This window comes from Watersipora subatra, chromosome 7 (assembly GCF_963576615.1).
Source record: "Watersipora subatra chromosome 7, tzWatSuba1.1, whole genome shotgun sequence".
NCBI lineage: Eukaryota > Metazoa > Bryozoa > Gymnolaemata > Cheilostomatida > Watersiporidae > Watersipora > Watersipora subatra.
Genome location: NC_088714.1, coordinates 37,975,845 through 37,989,696, shown reverse-complemented (window position 1 = coordinate 37,989,696; position 13,852 = coordinate 37,975,845). Strand labels below are relative to the sequence as shown.

Sequence of the window (13,852 nt, the reverse complement as noted above, 5' to 3'; positions counted from 1 at the left end):
ATATACGACTGGTTGATATTAATTCAAACAGATGAACTCTTCAATTGTAGCTCTATGGAATATGTGTACAACAGCTGGATGGCGGTCGTTAGGCTTAGAAGAGTATGTTACGGTCTAGATTAGGCTTAGAGGAGTATGTCATGGTCTAGGTTAGGCTTAGAAGAGTATGTCACGGTCTAGGTTAGGCTTAGAGGAGTATGTCATGATCTAGGTTAGGCTTAGAGGAGTATGTCACGGTCTAGGTTAGGCTTAGAGGAGTATGTCACGGTCTAGGTTAGGCTTAGAGGAGTATGTCACGGTCTAGGTTAGGCTTAGAGGAGTATGTCACGGTCTAGGTTAGGCTTAGAGGAGTATGTCACGATCTAGGTTAGGCTTAGAGGAGTATGTCACAGTCTAGGTTAGGCTTAAAGGAGTATGTCACGGTCTAGGTTAGGCTTAGAGGAGTATGTCACAGTTTAGGTTAGGCTTAGAGGAGTATGTCACAGTTTAGGTTAGGCTTAGAGGAGTATGTCACGGTCTAGGCACCTAATGACCCTAATGTTTAAAAAGGATCAACGGAAGCTGTTTCTAATCAGTCTGTTTTTGTCCGTAATTTAACCCAATGATTTTATTTGTTACATTCACGAGTAATTAAGAAGAATGTATCTTTTATTCAACTATCCTCAGCCTCGATTTTAATAGCGGTATGAATGTCTGCTGTTCGATGTCCTTATCCTCATCCCGTCATCCAGTCAATTACTATTACGATTCTGATAAACTTACTGGCGATTTCGAAGTAATCAAAATCAGTCAAGTTTGTGTCTGTTGATATAGTGCTTATTGAAATTTGATATCGCCCTCCAGATCTATTTCTCAACCAGACAAATTTTTCTCTCAAAGGTTGACTTGCAACAAAACTCACATTACAGTTATTTGGTATCAAAAGATTCACCATGTCTTACTCTGTTGTGTTTTAGGTGCCAAATATGTGGAAATGTGATCACAAGCTCTTAAAAGCTCAAAAACGAAAAGCCGCCATAGATGGGAATCCGTTTATTTCTCTGACGTAGCCATGACAATTTGGTTATTGTCTTGTTACGTGATATTCTCACGTGAATTGAAAGGCCAATAAAAAGCTCAACATAAATTTATCGTAGCACTGGTTTACGACACACACTTCGGGTTTTACTGAAGACCCCGTATCAAATATAGATGCTCGCTACTTTACAGTTTTGTTTCGGCTCGAACTAATCGTCTAGTCGTAATCTGATCATGTGACCCAATACTTCGCAAATAATTTCTGCAGCACTTTTCGATTATCACAGGTGACCAACAGGCTCGTCATGATTATCAGACAATATCAGTACTCCTTCGAGGTAAGGTTAAAAAATTAAATTAATTTTTACGGTAAGTTATAAGATATCACTGCTAAAAGTGACAGCATTACAATAACAATAGAACAGACGCGTAAGAACAATAGACATGGTTTTATTGAATGCGTGAAGTATATTTGTGAAAATATTTCGACGAATAAGGTTGCATGAAAGTGTAAACAGAAACCATCTACCACAACTACGTCACATTTGAGCCGTTTTGGAAAGAGAATCCAAACTACGGGGGTCTCGTGTGGCTGCGATTAACTGTTCGTTTTCGAGGTTTTAAGAGCTTGTAATCACATTCCCACATATTTTGCATCTACAACACAGCAGAGTAAGACATGGTGAATCTTGTGATATCAAATAACTGTAATGTGAATTTTGTTGCAAGTCAACCTTGCCTTGCGTGAATTTTAAAATTATTAAATGCTGCTGTTCGTGCATGGTGTGCTGTTTAGAATAATGCGGCTTTTTTTATTCCATGTGGAAGTAGTTGCAATAGGTTTAGCAACTGGGCTAACAACTGATTTAACAACTGCGTTTCGAGTAGTGAAATATGAGGGTGTACTATTGTGTATCAGGCGTTCCTCATTTTTAGAATTTTGTTTTTGAATTTGAAAATGCCTGTTAAAGCACATCAATTACATAATATAAGTACTGTTTCAGCTTATTCAAGTTCTTCAATATCTTGGTTTTCAAATGAGCCATCGTTTGATATGGTGAGACAGACATTGGTTGGTGTTTATAGGATTTTCCCAGAGCTCTACCGCAGAAATCTTCAATGGCATAGGCTCGGAAATTATGACTTCACAATTTTCATATTCGGTGTTGTGTGCTCTTACCGCTTATTTTATCGCTTACCGCTTAGATTTATCAACTACGATAATGATGCTACTGGCAGGCGAAGGTAGGACAACTCCAGAAAACCAATGAAGATTACAAAGAGAGCTGATGACAATGTCATTAGCTCTCCATGTGCAGATTATTTTTATGATAAATAACTCAGATTCCACGCACCATACTATATTTTCCTGATGATATTATGCACTAGCCCTCTCTTTTTATTGTGATGTTGAAGGGCACGACTGAGGCTAATTAGTTTCAAGCATTGCGTGATCTCGCGAGAGTGCAATTTACATATAGTCCTAGGGCCACGCCACTGCAGGTCACAATTTAATTTATGTGATTTCATTACCTTTACCACCATGGGTGGTTAACAACGAGGTATGTTGTTAGTAGTCATTTCTGTTTTGTTTAAATTTGTTGTAGAAGTCAATTGAAATAAATCAATCGTTGAGGTTGACTCACTGCACTCCGGGATTGTTCAAAATAGAGAAGCCTACTGTAAATAACTTAATCTGACTATAAGCTAGTATCATACACAAAATGATTAATTGAACTGTCCAATACACCTATTTACTAGTTTCCATATACTGTAATCTATTCGAATATATGGTGATATCAATATTGTAATTTTTCTTTTTTTTCTTTTATCTTAATTACTAATTAGTTATTAATCAAGTTATCAATCATTTCTGTATGGGACAAAAAATGCCATCATATAAAACGATGTGATAATAATTACTATAAATGTTTAAATTGAATGAAAGGATGAAAAAAGTAAACTCTAACAATCACCCGAAATCTGTTAACCCAAACCATGTCTTAGTATTGGTCGGGCGTTAGCACGATCCCCGGGCATTGTTGATTATCTAGAATCTTAGTTTATTCTTGGCGCTCTCTGGGATTAAGAGCACCGATGTTCACAGAAAAGCGCAGCCTTAATGGCAGCGCAAGGGATCGACGACCTAAGGCTAAATGATAATTATGACATCATATTTTGAGTACCTGAACCAAGTGTTTTTTTATTGCAGGACATACTTTTGACACCCTGTTTTTCATAGTCCTATTATTCTTTGTGTATTGAATATAGGCTCATTCGAAAGCCAAGACTCTGATGTACTGAAATATATGATAAAAGTACCTATGTAATGGATGTGCTTTAAAAAAGGTTAAGGGTCTTAACATGAACAGGAAACATGTTAACTTGGAAACTGGCTAACACTTTTTAAAACACTTGGAAAATCTAGCTGCGGTAAATCTTTCATGCATAAAAATTTTTCTACAATTTTCTGCTACATTTTCTATGTAGCAGCTTTTACCTGCTCTTTGTCAGCGGACCATGGCATCTGTTAATAGAAAACCATATTTTATTCAATTTTCCATTGATATGCAGAAGGAGTTATGCTCTCTCTTTGAAAAATAATCCTTCATTAACATTTGCTCTATCATATGCTGTTGGTTGAATCATACAATGTCTATTATGGGTTTGTTTCTCACAAAATCAGAAGATAAATCATTTTTTTGTTCTCAGTTGTTTTAGACACTGAGAGCTATAACGACGTGTATATAATCATCTCATTGCTGGTACAGGATTGCACTGGATATGTTGATATTCAAGTCTTGTACTGATTGTCTTGTAATACAGTAGACACTTCAATACTGTAAATAATCTGTTCTGAGAATGTTTACATTTTGCGGATAGCAGCAATTCATGTCAAATTAAGGGGAGTGCACACCTACACTTTAAATTGATCTTTTCATTTTTTTCTGCACAGCAAGATCTATGTTATGCTTCTATACAGCAAGATCTATGTGATGCTTCTATGCTGCAAGATCTATGTTATGCTTCTATGCTGCAAGATCTATGTGATGCTTATATGCAGGTATATGCTGGTATATGCTGTATATGCAGGTGTATGCTTATATATGAAGGTTTATGTTGTAGGAGCGTCTACTGTTCTGTTCTAAGGGCGCTTACTGCATTGTTATAGAAGCGTCTACTGTACTGTTATAGAACCTTGTACTGTTATAGGAGTGTCTACTGTACTGTTATAGGAGTGTCTACTGTACTGTTATAGGAGTGTCTCCTATTACAGTACTGTTGTAGGAGTGTCTCCTATTACAGTACTGTTATAGGAGTGTCTACTATACTGTTATAGGAGTGTCTCCTATTACAGTACTGTTGTAGGAGTGTCTACTGTACTGTTATAGGAGTGTCTACTATACTGTTGTAGGAGTGTCTACTGTACTGTTATAGGAGTGTCTACTGTACTGTTATAGAAGCGTCTACTGTACTGTTATAGGAGCGTCTACTGTACTGTTATAGGAGTGTCTACTGTTACAGTACTTTTGTAGGAGTTTCTACTATACTGTTGTAGGAGTGTCTACTATACTGTTATAGGTCTGTCTACTATACTGTTATACTACTGTATTATACTATGTTGTTGCTGCAGGAAGCCAGTAATTGCGTGTATTACAAACTTCGTGTAATTATTTTCCAGAAAAGTAAAGAAGGAGAATTCCATGAAGTGCTGATAGATAATGCTGAAGATTATGACCCGCATCATTTTCGAGAGGTGTTAACACCCAGCCCTAATGCTAACTGCAAGATGTTTGCAAATGTAGGTCTATTTATCTCCCATATCAGTCAATGAGAGAATTACCCAGCAAGCATTGCTCACTGTTTGTTTAAATAGCATCGCGTGTGAGGGTTAAAGTCAGAACAATTGTATAGCTTTATTCACTCGGCTCATCATAATTTCATCACGCTAGTTTATATCAAACTATGAGTTAGCATTTTAGGTATTCTTCTCATCAATCAATTTACTAATTTTTAATATAATATAAGAAATGTTTAACTCCAAAGCTAGTCATTACCGTAAGTCCTTATGCTCAAGCCACGCGGCTTGTCGCTGGGCGCGGCTTCTGGTTCAAGGTCATAGGCCGCGGCTAAAGCCAAGTTTTTAAAACATACGTGGGGCTCAGGGCGGCTTCTCGATAAATGCGGTCTCTGCTCAGCTTCGCGCTATAACCATTAAATCGCAGTCATGATACACTTTTATGTACGGGGTTTTGGCGACCTACTCGTTTATTTTCAAGGTCATGTTTATGGAATACTTTAGACTAAAGAAGAATTTATCGCTCATGTTTAACTCACCACGATCATAGGTTATTCACACCTTTTCATTCTTGACTGGCATATTTTCATAAACGTGAAGCACTCTAACAGCGCAATAAAAATCTAGCTGAGACATGGCAAGTAAGTTCTTGATGCAAGGGTTTAGGAATTTTAATTCGAACTTGGAAGTAAAAGAAAATTCTTTTCACTTGTACTGATGTAACCTGTTTTGTTATTCAAGAGGACGGGGGTATAGCGAAACCCGTCTCAACACTCTCGCTCCCGAAGGGGTCAAGGACGACAAAACCTTAGTCATTAGCCGCGGTCTGTAGGCATATGCGGCTTGTTGGAGAATTTTTTTTGTGTGAGTCATCTGTTTTTGAGCACAAGCCGTGCGGCTTGAACATGAGGACTTATGGTATAAGGATTTCTAGAGCAGGATGTTCGCTATTTTTTACATATTTAGCTTGTGTCTTTGGTGAGGTAGCCACGGGATGAGAGAGAGCATGTGGAGGTTTCGCCTTTATCAGGGATCATAGTACAGGAAATTGCGAATACTATTAACAAATATGGCGGTTTTGCTCTTCTGGTCGACTATGGCCACGACGGCACCAAAGAGGATACTTTCAGGGTATGTCCTTACTGTTAAGGTACGGCCACATATGCCGATATTTTTGTTGGTTCCGACCGAAATCATGAAATGAACAAAAGCACAGAATTATTCGGCTGAAATTCACAGAATTGTCAGAGCTGCGCATGCACACCGGAATCGTCGACGAAACGCTTTTAATTGGCTAAACAAGTTATTAGCGAGCACGATTCTAGCAGCTTTCGCGATTTATTTCGAGGCACAAGAAAGACATGCAAGAAAAATACTAACGCGATTTGCCATAAGTTGCATCATAAGTGAATATGATGCAACTTACTTGATTGCGCTAAAGTAGGCAACTCTTTCTACAACGCAACTTTTGCTGCTAAAAAAATTGTAATTATTAAAAAAGAAACGATTCGTAACCATGGTGCCGAACGATAAAGAACCAACAATAGCGCAATCTAGGCAGTTGCATCGTATGTGCTACGTTGAATTACACAGGTACTTTATTGTATGTCGTAATACATGTCTTGGACTATACCAATTGAGAAAGCTGCTAAAATCGCGCTCACTAATAATTTGTTTAGCCAATTAAAAGCGTTTCGTCGACAATTTCGGTGTGCATGCTCAGCTCTGACAATTGTGTGAATTTCGGCTGAATAATTTTGTGTTTTTGTTCATTTCGTGATTTTGGCCAAAACCAATGAAAAATTTGGCACACGTGGCCGTACCTTTACTCATATAATTCTATGGTGCATTAGAACGCATCTATTGTGTATGCGCTATAATATACCTCTATAGTACATTGTATAACACACCTCTATAGTACTTTTTATAACATACCTCTATGGTATATCTTAATGCTCGTATGGTATATAAATGCTGTATTGTAATACAGGTGGCACATTATTATACAATAAGATTGCATTTTAATACACCATTATTGTATATTGTAATATTACATTTTAATATCTTTATAAATCTCAAAGTTTGTGTGTGTTTGTATGCGTCCTTCGGTATGCCCGACTATAACTAATAAAATCTAGAGTTAAAAGCTCACATTCTGCTGGATTTGAACTCATGAAGATCGCAACCACAGGTTTCAAACCATACATCTAGCCACCAAGCTACGCTGTTCTTATGATTCTATCCATCTTACATAGATTATACACCGTATGCCCTTATCTCGATATCGTATGCACACGCTAAACGACGTATTAATTGATACTCTGAATACTCTATTAACTCTATGAAACGCAATGCTTTTTCATCCTCTCCGTATTAGGGCTAATTTGTTTTCCGCCAAACGATATCAACAAATGCTTTTCTCAAAATTAAAGTTTGGCGATTGTATCCCAGTTCAGTGTTTATCCGTTATGATACAAACAGATAAGTGGTAAAATTTTAGTTAATAGTTTTTAAAATTCATACTAAAACTTCTTTCAAGTATATTTGTAGTAAGTTAAATTCATATAAGTTAGATTCAGCGTTTATGTTACAAGCCTGTCTTCAAGGTAAGAACTCGTCACGTAGCACATTGTAATGTTACATTTTCTTGTAGATCATAACCACAAAATGCACTACAGTTATTGTAGGTGATTATAGTTCCTAAGGTTTACATATTGCTTTGTTACTATTTTTTAATGAAGATGATTTTACCAGGCAGTGATCGCATTAGATAATTACTATGGGTTTCTATACCACCCTATACGTCTACGATGTCTTCGCCTTATGACACCAACACTGAAACGAACTAAAACACATAAATGTATACCAAATAATTTCTCATTGTAATCGTAGCAAAACAGATTATATTTTGCCATTACGTACTAATGATTTTACATTTACAGTTTTATTATTTTTCCTAATTCATTTCAACAAAACACTTCTTTCATGATATGAAAAGTAAAAGTTGCATTTGTTTGAATGAAGAAAGTCCTGCTCGCACTCTTCACAAGCTGATCTGTGTATTTGTGATGATCCCAAAACACGTTGTGTGGCAACTAGATAAACATATATTAGAAAGGTGGCCAATAAAAAAGCACTTTTGTCTTGCATTCACGCATTGGCTAATTGTAGTCATTGATGTCGTGTATCATATGTCTGTTTGGTCTTGCATTCACGCATTGGCTAATTGTAGTCATTGATGTCGTGTATCATATGTATGTTTTGTCTTGCATTCACGCATTGGCTAATTGTAGTCATTGATGTCGTGTATCATATGTCTGTTTTGTCTTGCATTCACGCATTGGCTAATTGTAGTCATTGATGTCGTGTATCATATGTATGTTTTGTCTTGCATTCACGCTTTGGCTAATTGTAGTCATTGATGTCGTGTATCATATGTCTGTTTTGTCTTGCATTCACGCATTGGCTAATTGTAGTCATTGATGTCGTGTATCATATGTATGTTTTGTCTTGCATTCACGCTTTGGCTAATTGTAGTCATTGATGTCGTGTATCATATGTCTGTTTTGTCTTGCATTCACGCATTGGCTAATTGTAGTCATTGACATCGTGTATCATATGTCTGTTTTGTCTTGCATTCACGCATTGGCTAATTGTAGTCATTGATGTCGTGTATCATATGTCTGTTTTGTCTTGCATTCACGCATTGGCTAATTGTAGTCATTGATGTCGTGTATCATATGTCTGTTTTGTCTTGCATTCACGCATTGGCTAATTGTAGTCATTGATGTCGTGTATCATATGTCTGTTTTGTCTTGCATTCATGCATTGGCTAATTGTAGTCATTGACATCGTGTATCATATGTATGTTTTGTCTTGCATTCACGCATTGGCTAATTGTAGTCATTGATGTCATGTATCATATGTCTGTTTTGTCTTGCATTCACGCATTGGCTAATTGTAGTCATTGACATCATAATCATATGTCTGTTTTGTCTTGCATTCACGCATTGGCTAATTGTAGTCATTGACATCGTGTATCATATGTCTGTTTTTTCTTGCATTCACTCATTGGCTAATTGTAGTCATTGACATCGTGTATCATATGTCTGTTTTGTCTTGCATTCACGCATTGGCTAATTGTAGTCATTGACATCGTGTATCATATGTCTGTTTTGTCTTGCATTCACGCATTGGCTAATTGTAGTCATTGACATCGTGTATCATATGTCTGTTTTGTCTTGCATTCATGCATTGGCTAATTGTAGTCATTGACATCGTGTATCATATGTATGTTTTGTCTTGCATTCACGCATTGGCTAATTGTAGTCATTGATGTCGTGTATCATATGTCTGTTTTGTCTTGCATTCACGCATTGGCTAATTGTAGTCATTGATGTCGTGTATCATATGTCTGTTTTGTCTTGCATTCATGCATTGGCTAATTGTAGTCATTGACATCGTGTATCATATGTATGTTTTGTCTTGCATTCACGCATTGGCTAATTGTAGTCATTGATGTCATGTATCATATGTCTGTTTTGTCTTGCATTCACGCATTGGCTAATTGTAGTCATTGACATCATAATCATATGTCTGTTTTGTCTTGCATTCACGCATTGGCTAATTGTAGTCATTGACATCGTGTATCATATGTCTGTTTTTTCTTGCATTCACTCATTGGCTAATTGTAGTCATTGACATCGTGTATCATATGTCTGTTTTGTCTTGCATTCACGCATTGGCTAATTGTAGTCATTGACATCGTGTATCATATGTCTGTTTTGTCTTGCATTCACGCATTGGCTAATTGTAGTCATTGACATCGTGTATCATATGTCTGTTTTGTCTTGCATTCACGCATTGGCTAATTGTAGTCATTGACATCGTGTATCATATGTCTGTTTTTTCTTGCATTCACGCATTGGCTAATTGTAGTCATTGATGTCGTGTATCATATGTCTGTTTTGTCTTGCATTCACGCATTGGCTAATTGTAGTCATTGACATCGTGTATCATATGTCTGTTTTTTCTTGCATTCACGCATTGGCTAATTGTAGTCATTGATGTCGTGTATCATATGTCTGTTTTGTCTTGCATTCACGCATTGGCTAATTGTAGTCATTGACATCGTGTATCATATGTCTGTTTTGTCTTGCATTCACGCATTGGCTAATTGTAGTCATTGACATCGTGTATCATATGTCTGTTTTGTCTTGCATTCACGCATTGGTTAATTGTAGTCATTGACATCGTGTATCACATGTATGTTTTGTCTTGCATTCACGCATTGGCTAATTGTAGTCATTGACATCGTGTATCATATGTATGTTTTATCTTGCATTCACGCATTGGCTAATTGTAGTCATTGACATCGTGTATCATTTGTATGTTTTGTCTTGCATTCACGCATTGGCTAATTGTAGTCATTGACATCGTGTATCATATGTCTGTTTTTTCTTGCATTCACGCATTGGCTAATTGTAGTCATTGATGTCAGGTATCATATGTCTGTTTTTTCTTGCATTCACGCATTGGCTAATTGTAGTCATTGATCTCATGTATCATATGTCTGTTTTTTCTTGCATTCACGCATTGGCTAATTGTAGTCATTGATGTCATGTATCATATGTCTGTTTTGTCTTGCATTCACGCATTGGCTAATTGTAGTCATTGATGTCGTGTATCATATGTCTGTTTTGTCTTGCATTCACGCATTGGCTAATTGTAGTCATTGAAATCGTGTATCATATGTCTGTTTTGTCTTGCATTCACGCATTGGCTAATTGTAGTCATTGATGTCGTGTATCATATGTCTGTTTTGTCTTGCATTCACGCATTGGTTAATTGTAGTCATTGACATCGTGCATCACATGTATGTTTTGTCTTGCATTCACGCATTGGCTAATTGTAGTCATTGACATCGTGTATCATATGTATGTTTTATCTTGCATTCACGCATTGGCTAATTGTAGTCATTGACATCGTGTATCATATGTATGTTTTGTTTTGCATTCACGCATTGGCTAATTGTAGTCATTGACATCGTGTATCATATGTATGTTTTGTCTTGCATTCACGCATTGGCTAATTGTAGTCATTGATGTCGTGTATCATATGTCTGTTTTGTCTTGCATTCATGCATTGGCTAATTGTAGTCATTGATGTCGTGTATCATATGTCTGTTTTTTCTTGCATTCACGCATTGGCTAATTGTAGTCATTGACATCGTGTATCATATGTCTGTTTTGTCTTGCATTCACGCATTGGCTAATTGTAGTCATTGACGTCGTGTATCATATGTCTGTTTTGTCTTGCATTCACTCATTGGCTAATTGTAGTCATTGACATCGTGTATCACATGTCTGTTTTGTCTTGCATTCACGCATTGGCTAATTGTAGCCATTGACGTTGCGTATCATGTGTTTGCTTTGCGGAAAGATTGACGTCCTTATGTCATTACATGAAGACAAAAACACTCGAGGGTTTTGTCTCTAAGTCTTTTAACATTATAACCGTTGATGGAAAACAATATACCCTGGCTGTATTGTTATAAACCAGGGCCTACCAATTATCAGTGCTAACTGTTGTTTGCAAGGTTGCAAAAATCCAACAAGAAGACAAAGAAAGTGTATTTGTCATCGCAACGACTTGTCTATGCGAATCCGGATTTTTATCTCTTCTATACATCAAGAATAAAAAACAACGCCATCAGTCCTGAAACTGATCTGCACATTTTACTTACCCACAAGATCAATTCGATCATATAATAGCAGAGAAGAGGTAGGAAAAAAGTCAAACATAATATTAAATGAGCTATTTTTATATGTTGTTGCTGTGTGACATCGTTAAGATTCCTTTTAGAACAACCTTCCAATAACATATCGTTTTCAAATATTCAGAGTATGGCGGTTTTCATCTTGTTTTGAGCTTCTTTGTTTTATTCAAAACAAAGTGGTACGAGATGACCCTCGTCAGTTTTGGGGGTTCGGCGATGAAAATGAATACGGAAATATAGTATAAAATTAAATAAATATAATTATAAATTGCTGTCAGCTAATCCTTTTTTTTTGGTCAAAATCAGTTGGGTAGAGCACAATTCTGTGATCTCAATTTTGGAACTAGCTTTTGTTTTAACCGCTGTTTTTTCTGATGAAGTCACTTTTGCAATAGAAATAATTTACCATCTTAAAACTATTCTAGTACATTGATAACTACCTAGGTCAGAACTATTCCATTACATTGATAACTATTCAGGTCAGAACTATTCCATTACATTAATAACTATTTAGGTCAGAACTATTCCATTACATTGATAACTATTTAGGTCAGAACTATTCCATTACATTGATAACTATTCAGGTCAGAACTATTCCATTACATTGATAACTATTTAGATCAGGGCGTTTAGGCATACATGTATTTTATCACCATCATTATTATTACATTATTGAGATAGCTTGCAATTCAGCCAACCTATAACAATGTTAGAGGTTTACAGAAGGTTGATATTTCGCTCTCTTTTCAATTATTTTCTTATTTATCAACTATGGAGCATTCTAGACTTATCTAAAGGTATCATCACTCTAGCCTCTTCATTTTAACAGTTCTCTTTTTTAGACTTATCTAAAGGTATCATCACTCTAGCGTCTTCATTTTAACAGTTCTCTTTTTTAGACTTATCTAAAGGTATCATCACTCTAGCCTCTTCATTTTAACAGTTCTCTTTTTTAGACTTATCTAAAGGTGTCATCACCCTAGCCTCTTCATTTTAACAGTTCTCTTTTTTAGACTTATCTAAAGGTATCATCACTCTAGCCTCTTCATTTTAACAGTTCTCTTTTTTAGACTTATCTAAAGGTATCATCACTCTAGCCTCTTCATTTTAACAGTTCTCTTTTTTAGACTTATCTAAAGGTATCATCACTCTAGTCTCTTCATTTTAACAGTTCTCTTTTTTAGACTTATCTAAAGGTATCATCACTCTAGCCTCTTCATTTTAACAGTTCTCTTTTCTAGACTTATTTAAAGGTATCATCACTCTAGCCTCTTCATTTTAACAGTTCTCTTTTTTAGACTTATCTAAAGGTATCATCACTCTAGCCTCTTCATTTTAACAGTTCTCTTTTTTAGACTTATCTAAAGGTATCATCACTCTAGCCTTTTCATTTTAACAGTTCTCTTTTTTAGACTTATCTAAAGGTATCATCACTCTAGCCTCTTCATTTTAACAGTTCTCTTTTTTAGACTTATCTAAAGGTATCATCACTCTAGCCTCTTCATTTTAACAGTTCTCTTTTTTAGACTTATCTAAAGGTGTCATCACTCTAGCCTCTTCATTTTAACAGTTCTCTTTTTTAGACTTATCTAAAGGTGTCATCACTCTAGCCTCTTCATTTTAACAGTTCTCTTTTTTAGACTTATCTAAAGGTATCATCACTCTAGCCTCTTCATTTTAACAGTTCTCTTTTTTAGACTTATCTAAAGGTATCATCACTCTAGCCTCTTCATTTTAACAGTTCTCTTTTTTAGACTTATCTAAAGGTATCATCACTCTAGCGTCTTCATTTTAACAGTTCTCTTTTTTAGACTTATCTAAAGGTATCATCACTCTAGCCTCTTCATTTTAACAGTTCTCTTTTTTAGACTTATCTAAAGGTATCATCACTCTAGCCTCTTCATTTTAACAGTTCTCTTTTTTAGACTTATCTAAAGGTATCATCACTCTAGCCTCTTCATTTTAACAGTTCTCTTTTTTAGACTTATCTAAAGGTATCATCACTCTAGCCTCTTCATTTTAACAGTTCTCTTTTTTAGACTTATCTAAAGGTGTCATCACTCTAGCCTCTTCATTTTAACAGTTCTCTTTTTTAGACTTATCTAAAGGTATCATCACTCTAGCCTCTTCATTTTAACAGTTCTCTTTTTTAGACTTATCTAAAGGTATCATCACTCTAGCCTCTTCATTTTAACAGTTCTCTTTTTTAGACTTATCTAAAGGTATCATCACTCTAGCCTCTTCATTTTAACAGTTCT

At 36.0% G+C, this 13,852-nt stretch overlaps 1 protein-coding gene across 2 annotated transcripts in view; it reads left to right on the top strand.

The window, feature by feature from the left end:
- LOC137401051 (protein arginine methyltransferase NDUFAF7, mitochondrial-like) overlaps positions 1–13,852 on the top strand; it is a 37,177-nt gene that overhangs the window by 17,792 nt on the left and 5,533 nt on the right. For both annotated transcript variants that reach the window (XM_068087398.1, XM_068087399.1), the window contains exons 7-8: positions 4,700–4,819; positions 5,804–5,947. In XM_068087398.1, coding sequence (XP_067943499.1) covers positions 4,700–4,819; positions 5,804–5,947 — 264 coding nt within the window. The remainder of the gene's footprint in view (positions 1–4,699; positions 4,820–5,803; positions 5,948–13,852) is intronic.